The sequence below is a fragment of the Leptosomus discolor genome, unplaced genomic scaffold, assembly GCF_034619465.1.
Source record: "Leptosomus discolor isolate bLepDis1 unplaced genomic scaffold, bLepDis1.hap2 HAP2_SCAFFOLD_35, whole genome shotgun sequence".
NCBI lineage: Eukaryota > Metazoa > Chordata > Aves > Leptosomiformes > Leptosomidae > Leptosomus > Leptosomus discolor.
The window spans coordinates 2,321,276-2,332,490 of NW_028237764.1; the positions used below are offsets into that span (position 1 = coordinate 2,321,276).

Here is an 11,215-nt window from a genome sequence, read left to right on the forward strand (position 1 = left end):
TCTTTACCAAGAGGGTGGTCAAACCCTTCAACGGGCTTCCTAGAGAGGTGGTTGACACCCCAAGCCTGTCAGTGTTTAAGAGACATTTAGACAATGCCCTTAAGGACATGATTTATATTTTGGTGGCAAGTGGTCAGGCAGCTGGACTGGATGATCTTTGTAGGCCCCTTCCAACTGAACCATTCTATTCTATAGACAAACCTGTACAGGGTGGATCCCTCCAGCGCCTGGGCTCTGACACTCAGTCTCCTCAGTATGAGCCTCTGAGGCTACAGTCCCATTCCAGATGCTGGTACAGACCACCTCAGTCTCACACACACACCCAAACGCAAACTCTAACGTCCGGTTACTCCGGTCTCTCGATTGCTGCCACAAACGACACAAGGCCTGTCTGACCCCCTGGTCCTGCTGCAGTTGCTGCACTCACACCCCTGTGCTCAGAGATTCACACAGAGGAGAGACTCACTCACCCAGGAAAGAGTTAGAAATAAAGATTCATGAGAAGACAGAACAGGTTACACTGGTCGAGGGCCTCCCCTAAACTTCCCATGATAAGTCCTGTGCAATCCAAAAACGCTCCTGCCCTGCATCCCAAAAGGTGTCCTCCACCTCCAGGCAACAGTCCCCTTAGCCCAAGTGGTGATCCAGAAAGCTGCTCTCAGTGACTTCTCTTGATGGGTATCACACCTGGAAATGGGGCTGATGGCTTTCCCAGGGCAGCCCTGGAAGGAGCTGGGACAACCTGTTCATGCCTCAGGAGCCTGTAATTTGGGTTTCCACCTGCCACTGTGCCTCTGTGCTCTTCTTAGTTTGCAGAGAAGGGCTTTTGATGAGCTGGTGGCTTTCCTGGGATGGGTCTGGGAGAGCTGAGGCAGGGTATTAGCTGAGCTACTCCTTCTGCCATTGGTAGTGCTTTCTTCGACTGTACAGATGAGCTTCGTATCACTTAGCCTGACACAACCCCACAAGAACATCAGCCTCCTGAGGCATCTGTGTTTGGAGGTCACATACATATGCACTGGTATCATTTAAGAGGTGACAGCAGGTCACTGGAATCACTGTCCAGAAAGGCATCATGATGAGGGGAAAAGCTGTACTGTTGCACGGGCAATGGCTTTGTTCAGGGCCAGCATCACAGCCTTGTTTCTAAGGCTGTAGACGAATGGATTTAAGAATGGGTACAGGACGGTGTTCAGCAAAGCTACGATTCTGTTTGTCTCCAAGGAAACATCTTCTGAAGGACACACGTAGAGAGCAATGCAGCTCCCATATGCAATGGCCAAGGTGGTGAGATGGGAAGAACATGTAGTAAAAGCTTTTTTCCTCCCAGAGGCTGCTGGAAGGTGTAGAATACAGAGAAGGATGCTCATGTAAAATGCCAGAGTTAAACATAAGGAACCCAGTACGACAAATGGCAATAAAAAAGAGTCTAGTTTCCAAAGCAGGCTGGTGTCAGAGCAGGACAATTTGAATAAGGGGGAGTTGTCACAAAAAAGATGGTGGATCTTGTTGGAGCCACAGAAAGTCAGCGCGTAGAGGAGGACCAGACGGTAACTCATGAGTGTGATGCCTGTGACCCAAGCAGCAACAACCAGGCAGATGCAGAGCTGAGGCTTCATGATGGCAGCGTAACACAAAGGCTGGCAGATGGCAACATAGCGGTCAAAGGACATGACAACCAGAAGAGCCAACTCTGTGCAGCCCAGGGCAAAATAGAAATAGGATTGGGCAAAGCAGCTGCTTAGGGAGATTCTTCTCCTCCCAGAAGCCAGGATCACAACGAGTTTGATGCTTGTGGAGGATGTAAACCAGATCTCCAGGAAGGACAGGTTGCTGATGAAAAAGTACATGGGGGTTTGCAGGCGGTGATCCATACACACCAGGGAAATGATGGTCGCATTCCCCATCACTGTTGTCAGGTAGACGAGCAGAAGGACCAGAGAGAGAAATAGCTGTAGTCTTTGATCAAGCCCTGAGAAACCCTCTAGGATGAACTCAGTAACTGCACTTTCATTTTCTGCTCCCATGCTCAATTTCAGTTCATCCTGAGGAGACAGGGACCTGGCAAAAACCAACTGTGATAATTTCACCATCTGGGTGAATAGTTCTGTCCTTCCTTCTCTGCTGCTTTCCTTTCTTGCAGTCTTGCTATATGACACAGACAGAGACAGTCCTTCAAGCATTTCTCCCACCTGAATTTTTCTGTTTCGCATTTCAGTGGGAGTCCTCACAGAATTTGTTGTCTCTTTTCTACTCTTTCCAAACACTCACAAAGGATTTCTTTCTCCAGAACACATTTTAAAGAGGCTGTTAGCTATTTCATCCCATTCCTGGGTAATCACAAATTCATTCACTCAGACCTATTGCAAACCTCTGTCACACCTATGTGCCAAACTCTCCTCTTCTATTGCACGAATACTAAAAAAGCAAAACAAATGAAATCAAACCAAATCTGTATGTTAAAATCTGTTCTTTCTATTTTTCCATATTTGCCTTTTTGGGCTAGGAATCGCTGAGAATCTGCTGATTTTAAAATAAGTACTATCAAGTATCTCTTCTGTAATCCCCCACTTTCTTCCATGGCTTCTTGTTCTCTGTTTCTTCAGGAGAGGACAGGGGTGGGAAGGGGGAACAAGGACCAAGTCTGACTTGTCTTCCTTAGTACTCTAAATAGTGACTGAAATTTTCTGTGGTTCCACACAGTCTCATCTGACATCCGCCTGCACTCAAATGCAGTTGTTTCCAAACAGCTGCTCATTGCTGTTACCCTCAAATGTCCTGACCGAAACACAGAGCAAGGGTGTCCCAAAGAGATTTGTAAGCTTTCTTTTGCGTGCCAGTTATAGGCTGGGAGGACCCAGCCTCTAGTGTTTTCTCTTGTCTCCATTGAGTATAGAGGGAGCCTCTGGGAAACAAGTTCTCTCAGGCACCTGCAGCACAGTCGGTGACACTCACTGTTCAAGTCTCAAATCTCGGATGTACTCAGTTATTATTTTTTAAAATCAAAATACGAATCTAACAGAAGGAAGCACAAGAAAAGTATACATAATAACGACCAATGTTTTTCCCTTAATCTATACCGTTATTTTTAGACATAGAAAGGAGCAGAGCAGATGAGACCAGACACAGGATGATTCACAACGCAAGGGGAGGAGAGCGAGGGCAGGAGCTGGTGGGTTTGAAGCAGTGAAACAAAAGTTCTCCACAGGCTGTGTTGTCCCCTCAGGCTCTGTCCCAGGGCAGAACGGGTAGCATTAGGCAAGGAGCAAAATGGGAAGTTCATTGTAGGGTGGTGCTCCACGTTGGCACGACATTTCAGCTTGGGGCTCAAGCTTGTCTTACATCCCAAATGCCCAGCTTGATCTTTGCCTCTAGTCTGGCACAGGGGAAGCTCTGCGCTGGGTTCGCCTGGAAAATTTTCTGAGGTTAAACCACTGGCTGCATTTGAGCAAAATCTCAAGCTCAGTCACCCCCAGCAGTTTGAGCGTGGTGAATTGTTGAATCAGAGGTGGTCATCCCAGTTTCCATTTTCTGGGTCAGTTCACACAGTCAAAGGCTGGTGTCTTCTTACTCTGTTGGGTGACACCTAAATTATCTAAAAGTATTCTTCTCCTGAAGGCACCTCCTTAGGGGAACCTGCAAATTTGCAGACAGATTCTGTTCAGGCCCTGCATCGCCAAACACGCAGCCAGCATGAGAGACACAGATTGAAGAAAGAGAGGATGTGCAGGTGCAGGATATCCAGGTGAAGAAGGCCTTATCGTGGCTTTGCACAGAGGTTATCCTCAGGATGGTTCCTCTCATGGAGGCATAAACCACAGCAGTCAATGTGAAGGAGCTCAGCAGCACAGCGGAGGAGAGAGCAACGCTCTTGGTTCATAGTAGCTGGTGCCCGTGCGGGCTCCTCTCAGCAAAGGGATGATGCCCCAGAAGAAGCAGTCTCTGCACTGGGCACAGAGGGTCGGGTGGCACACAAGATGGTGAGGCTGAGCATGGGCAGAGGAGCCATTCCCCAGCAGGTGAACACGAGCACGGAGCACAAGTGGGAGTTGGCAAAGACAAGAGCAACGCGAGGGGTTGCAAATGGCCCTGCAGCCGTCAAAACACGTCGCAACACATCGGTTAAACTCAGCCGTGCCCAGGGAGACAGAGAATGTCTGCGGCTCGTGAGCAGCCACAGAGATCTCTTAGTCTGCAACACAGGACGGACAAACATGTCGGGGGGGAAGGACCAAAGTGAACCAAATCCATGGGTTGATGCTGCAGGGGATGCAAGGCCCCCTCATGACCTTCACCCCAGATGAGCCTGAGAGGGGAATGGGATGGGACCCGCTGTCTTCCCAGCTGTGTACGTGCTGCTGCTGGTGTGGTGGCTTTAAAGGAGAGAAGGGATGGAAAGAGGTAACAGGATTGAGGCAGCTCCTGCCCTGAGCCTTGAACAAGAGCAAAGGAAGAGAACAGGGAAGTAAACGGGTGCAGACCCTTAGACACGAGAAGAACACAAACCTGCAGGACAGCAGCCAACGGGGCTAGCGGTAGTGGCCTGTGGACAATGCCTGTACACCAATCACAGCTTTCTTAGTGGCACGTATACTAGTAGAGAAACGTATATAATGATGCTGTAGCAAACAATAAAGGTCTTCGATTCATCCTCGATCGGAGTCCGTGCCCTCAATCTCCACAAATGGCGCCCGAACAGGGACTTGAATCGCGGCAGTGAGCGACCGGTGGAGAGCCCAGCAGAACGAATAAAGCAGCGGATTGAGAGCTGCCGTCCGGACAAGTAATCACCTAGGAAAAAAGGTGAGCAGCTGGGAATGTAACTTAAGGAGTAGCTGATCCAGTGGCAACCCCGTTGAACTCCCCAGGCTGCTGAAAGGAAGAAGGATCACGAAGACGCATTAATCTTCTCTGCAGGACAGGGGTGAGCAATGGGGCAGAATGGGTACCTCTGTGTCTGCGGAGGAAAAGACTGTCATGAAGAGCTAAATAATCTGAAGGAGCAGCTGGATAAACAAAGCAAGAATCTCAATAGTTTAAAAAGTGAATTGGAACGAAATGTGCAGGAGAGAGAGGCCAAAATTGAGTCCTAACTTAAGTGTATCTTGAAGTGGGTCAGGATTGCAGTCCCCAGAGTGGACTCGTACTATCTATTCCCCTGAGATATGGGACGAATTTCGCCCCAAGGCTTGGGAAGAGGGGGAGTTGGAAATTTTGCGTGCCTTGCCGCTTAAGTACAGTTGCCAGACGGACCCCCTGGAGTACCCCCTCTCCGAGTACCCCTGGTTCCATGGGACGCTGTCACGGCTGAAGGTGGCTCAGCTGGTGCTGGTGGCGGCGCCGGCTCCCACGGTGTCTGCCTGGTGTGGCAGAGAGAGACGCGCCCAGTGAGAGCGTCCTCCTCTTCAGCTGCCAGGGCCGGCCGGCCCCGACCCCTGCAGCCCCGACACCCATGGCCTGGCTGAGCACCTCCCATTGCCCACCCCCGGCGAGGAGGAAGGAGGACAAGGACGATGCCGAAGGCTCATGGCGGGGGAAAGGGGACCCCCGGCATCACACCTGGGGTCACCCCAACCCTTCCCCCTCCCCCCAAAAATGGATCTCATCCCCCCACCCCCCAAAAAACGAGCTCCCCCCTCCCCTCCAAAAACACTGCAGTATGGACCTGCCCCTCCCACCCTGGTCAATTTTCGGCGGGGGGGGAGGGAAGTCTGTTGCTATGAAAATTGGGAAAAAAAAAAAGAAGGAAAAAAAAAAAAGAAAAAAAGAGAGGAAAAAAAAAGTAAAAAGAGAGAAAAAAGGGAAAAAAAAGAAAAAAAGATAAAAGAAAAGATATAAAAGCCTTTGACAGATTTCTAGAAGTGGATTCCTGCTAGCTAGGAATAGTCTGAGTTACAGGGGCTGAGCTTGTTTTCCTGTGTTTGCTTTACTTTGCCTTGGTCACGTGTGTTTCCTTTGATCTGTAACTGGTCACTCAGAGCGAGCACCAGTGCAGTTGTTCTACAGAAGCCTGTGTAATAGTTGGGCATGTCACGCTGCAAAATCGTACAGCTATTGGTGTTTTGCTTTTAGCACAAGTCATGGATGTGAGGATTTTGAAGGAATGTGTTGCATGAATTTATCAGATCACTCCGAGTCAATCCATAAAAGTATCCAGATGCTGAAGGTCGGAGTTCTCAAGTTATGGGTTGATGAAACATGGAAATGGCTGAATGAGCTTTTAGAGGGATGGGGTTTTGTTAGCTGGTTTAAATCACTTATTAAGTTGTTGTTAGTCTGTCTGCTTCTCTTCCTACATATCCTTCTCTGTATACCATGTCTCCTGCAATGTATTAAGCGTTTAACATATGACTGTCACAGCTGTCTTGGTTGTAAGCAAAGAAGGGGGAGATGTAGGAGTAAGTCAGAGGCGACCTTTGGAAGCCGGCCAGGCACTGTTGCACTGAGGAGGAACAAAGAGAGAAGGGATGGAAAGAATTAACAGGATTCAGGCAGCTCCTGCCCTGAGCCTTGAACAAGAGTAAAGATAATACAAAAGTAAAGAGATCCTCACCGTTAGATAGGAGAGGAACTCAAGCCTGCACGACAGCACCCAATGGTGCTAGTGGTAGTGGCGCATGGACAATGCCCGTGAACCAATCACTGCTTGCTTAGTGGTGCGTGTGTTAGTAGAGAAAAGTATATACTGATGCTGTAACACACAATAAAGGTCTTTGGTTTATCCCCAATCGGAGTCCGTGCCCTCAATCTCCACACCGCTCTGCGCATCCTTCACGACCCAGAGCAAGAAACAGGCCACTGAGAATATTCATCCAGCCGGCATGCTGAGGAGATCCCCACCGCGGGCACTTTGCAGCCCCACGTGCCAAATTTGCTCCCCAGGACAGCAGGAGACAAGTGGCCCGGGGGATCCTCAGGAAGAGGATCTGTTGCTATGAAAATTGGGAAAAAAAAAAAAAGAAGGAAAAAAAAAAAAGAAAAAAAGAGAGGAAAAAAAAAGTAAAAAGAGAGAAAAAAGGGAAAAAAAAGAAAAAAAGATAAAAGAAAAGATATAAAAGCCTTTGACAGATTTCTAGAAGTGGATTCCTGCTAGCTAGGAATAGTCTGAGTTACAGGGGCTGAGCTTGTTTTCCTGTGTTTGCTTTACTTTGCCTTGGTCACGTGTGTTTCCTTTGATCTGTAACTGGTCACTCAGAGCGAGCACCAGTGCAGTTGTTCTACAGAACAGGGAACTTTTGCCCCAGGGAAAGGGCAGCCTGGCCTGAGCTGCCGCCCACACCAAAGGGTTTCTCTTTCCATGTCCCCCCTGCACACACACACACACGGTGCCCTGCTCTTCTCCCGGGACATCCCATCTCCCCACAGAGACTTTTCCCTACAAAGCTCATCTCTGCTGACCTGGACGGCCATTCCTGCACCCCCTCCCCAGGCTCCCCACAGACCCTGAACTGGTGGTGCTGCTCTGCAGAGCAAGTGGGCTGATGTGGCCATGGCCACGCTGGTGAGGCTGAGAGGCAGATCCAGCTCAGGGTGGCTACTGCCCCCTCCAACTCAGCACACAGATGCTTCCCCCGCAGCTCCACAGAAGATCTTGCAGAAAGGAACTCAGACAATCAAGTCAGTGCAGGGTCCTTTATTTGGATTAAACACACGGAGAGCACAGCTCCTTATTTACACAAAGTCTCTGGAGCACACAAGACAGGCAGACACTGACATAGAAATAGGACGAAGAATGATAACATTTTCTTGGACATTAGTTTAATGAAAGATTTCATACCGCCTAGAAAAGCTAAAACGCCAAGAAACCAAAGCAAACAATCCACCAAAGACAGACTGGGCCGGTAATGAGTTCCATTACTAGTGATAGGCAGAGGAAGATGGGCAGTTCATTGCTGCTTTTGCAAAGCAACCAGTCATCAGTTTCCTCAGGGCGTCCTTGAGCTCCTGGTTCCTCATGCTGTAGATGAGGGGGTTCACTGCTGGAGGCAGCACCGAGTACAGAAATGCCAGCAGCAGGTTCAGGGATGGGGAGGAGATGGAGGGGGACTTCAGGTAGGCAAACACGGCAGTGCTGACTAACAGGGAGACCACAGCCAGGTGAGGGAGGCAGGTGGAAAAGGCTTTGTGGCGTCCCTGCTCCCAGGGGATCCTCAGCACGGCCCTGAAGATCTGCACGTAGGACACCACAATGAACACAAAACAAACAAAGCCTAAACAGACACTGACCACAATTACCGCAGCCTCCCTGAGGTAGGTGTCTGAGCAGGAGAGCTTCATTATTTGGGATAGTTCACAGAAGAACTGGTCCAGAGTATTGCCTTGGCAGAGGGGCAGTGAAAATGTATTGGCCGTGTGCAGCACAGCATAGGGAAAAGCAGTGCCCCAGGCAGCTGCTGCCATGTGGACACAAGCTCTGCTGCCCAGGAGGGTCCCGTAGTGCAGGGGTTTGCAGATGGCAATGTAGCGGTCGTAGGCCATGATGGTGAGAAGAAAATACTCTGCTGGTATAAAAAAAAAAATGAGAAATATCTGGGCAGCACATCCTGTGTAGGAGATGGCCCTGGTGTTCCAGAAGGCATTGGCCATGGCTTTGGGGAGAGTGGTGGAGAGGGAGCCCAGGTCAAGGAGGGAGAGGTTGAGGAGGAAGAAGTACATGGGGGTGTGAAGGCGGTGGTCACAGGCTACGGCGGTGATGATGAGTCCGTTGCCCAGGAGGGCAGCCAGGTAGATGCCCAGGAAGAGCCCGAAGGTCAAGAGCTGCAGCTCCCGTGTGTCTGTGAATGGCAGGAGGAGGAACTCTGTGATGGTGCTGGCATTGGACATTATTTCATTGCAGGAATGGGGGACTGTTGAAAGAGGAGAAGACATTGACAGGTCAGGACCGATTTCTATGAGCCCATCTTATGTCATTTCTCAGAGATGTCCCCAAAAATTACTTCTCTTTCTTTAGGGAGACCTTCTGTCAGTTCCTGTCTGTGAGATCAGGATTGATGAGCAGAGGCTCTGCCCATGGGCTCCAGACAAGTCAGACCTGTGCTATTGCAGTGGTGTCAAACAGCCGTGCATTCAGTAGCTGTTCCTGGCAGCGGGTGCCTTCACTTGAGTGAGAGGTATTTCCCTCAGTGACCATGTGATAATTGTCCCTATTTATTCCAGTGCGATGGAGTCAGCACCCAGACCAGCTGTGTCTGAGAGGGAAGAGCCCAGGGAGGGACCCAGCCCTTCCAACTCTGCTCTCCTGAACAGCAAAGTCTGGGAAGGAATCACTCACGGCCGACACAGAACATTTCTCACCCCCATTTTCCATCTCCAGGCTCTCTCCAGACATGATAAGAGCAGCTTGCCTGTGGGGGAGAATGGGGCTGTCACTAGGTTCCCACCCTTCTCTGCTGAAATCCCCCCAGCACGGGGGAAGGGCACTTCAAACTCTTCACCCCAGGGACATGTTCAATCGCCCAAAAGACAGCACCCAGCGTCTCCTGAAGGGAGAGTCAACTTGTTTATAAGTCTCTCACACTGCATTGCCCACAGCCCCCCATGGTCAGTGTCCCAAAATGCAACTGGAAAACCCTTCTTGCCCTCAACCACCACAACACAAACATTCCACAAGCAAGAACAGGAGCAGCAGGAACAGGAGAAAAAAATGGTGAGTAAAACTCTGATCCTTCTGCACATGGGGAACAGGAGAGGAAGACAGCTGCACTCAGGAAAGCCTTCTCCTTACAGAGCAGAGAGCAGCACCTCCACACTGATGACATCCCAGGCAGGTTGCTCTCAGTCTCTTTTCTCTGCAGAAGGAAGAGATGTATGTGTCAGGAGAGATGCATCTTTGCTGGGGATGTCACTTTCCACCCACAGCTTCTCCCCAAAGCTCCATGACCAGCTCCCTGGGCCAGCTGAGTGCTGATGCTGGCTGGTGACAGAGTCCTTGCCCCAGGAAACAGACCCTGGGGTGAAGAGGCACTGCTTGGAAGGACAGCCCTGAGCACCCTTGGATTCACATCCCATCTTCTCACCCCACAGCCATCCCCACCAGAAGGCAGCCGTCATGCCCTGTCCCTCTCACACCGCAGGAGGGAAGCCCTGCTCTGCAGCCCGGCTTCCTCTTCTCCATCACAGACAGATCCCAGAGGTTGGACACATTCAGGAGATCCTGCAAGGAGCCACCGACACATCACCCTGCACCCAGAGACTTACTGTGTCAGAGGCTGGGAAGAGTTCTCCTCCAGTGAGCTCTCAGCCATCCTCCCCCTCTCCCCTGCCTTCAACCTCTCTCTGCCCCGCTCCTTTCTCCTTGGTGCCCACAGGCAGCCCCCTCAGCCCTGCTGCGCTTGGCAGAGCAGCTGCTGCTGGGCAGAGCTGCCTCCCTGCAGCTCTGCCTGCTTGCTAGGAGCTCTCTCTGGCCCAGGAGCCCAGCCCAGATCAGCAGCACAGCAACAGCCCAAGAACTTCTTAATCATCTCTCTGGTGGTTTAGTGTGAAGTTCATGAAACTCAGAGACTGAGGTGAAGCTGAGGAAACTTCTCGAGGAGTCAAAGTCAGAAGCAAACTCCAAAATTTCTTGGAGTGCTAATGGGTTCCACTGAGAGATGTTACTGACAACGCCTCCCTCAGGGCTTTTTAAAGGAGAAAACTGGAGGCAGTGAGGAAGGTAGGCAAAGGCAAGGTGAAGGTGGCTCTGATGCTGAGTAAACCTTGCTGTGCTTTATCATGACAGAAGAAAGCCCTGACTCCCCAGCCCCTGCAAGGCAGACCCTTTCCCTCAGCCATTCCTCAGGGTTCTTCCTGGGGCAGGGTGATGTGGGGATGTGCAGTGCCAAGGGCAGGGCCAAGGTCCTCTGCTTCTGGGTTTGTCCTGGGTGGGCTGAGGAGACACTGAGGTGCTGGTGCCGTAAGGTGAAGGGGTCTTCCAGTAGGCCTTGGGGGTTGAGACAACAGCCCTTGCCAAGGGGAGAAAGACCTCGGCTCTCTTGGGGGCTTTTTGTCTTGCCAGAGCCCTTGAACGTCTCCACCACGGGATGTCCTACAGTGTCCCACACCTGAGCTTGCCATTGCACCGTGAGATCAGACTGTCCCCAAGAGAGGCCTGAGCAATGCCTGAGGGACATGTTCTCCCTTCCCAGAGGCTGGAGGTCAGGACCTGTAGCCTTCATGGAACACCCCCAGGTTTCCTCAGCATCAGAGTGACCTTGCCCTTGCCTTTGCCTGCCTGGGA

General features: G+C 50.8%; 1 protein-coding gene across 1 annotated transcript; it reads right to left on the reverse strand.

Moving 5' to 3' along the window:
• Positions 1 to 1,073: 1,073 nt before the first annotated feature.
• Positions 1,074 to 8,823, reverse strand: LOC147413008 (olfactory receptor 6E1-like). The gene is made up of 2 exons (XM_086480874.1): positions 8,777 to 8,823; positions 1,074 to 2,061 (listed from the first exon to the last, which is right to left on the reverse strand). Exons 1-2 carry the CDS (start codon positions 8,821 to 8,823, stop codon positions 1,074 to 1,076), a joined length of 1,035 nt encoding a protein of 344 aa, XP_086337000.1.
• Positions 8,824 to 11,215: the final 2,392 nt, after the last annotated feature.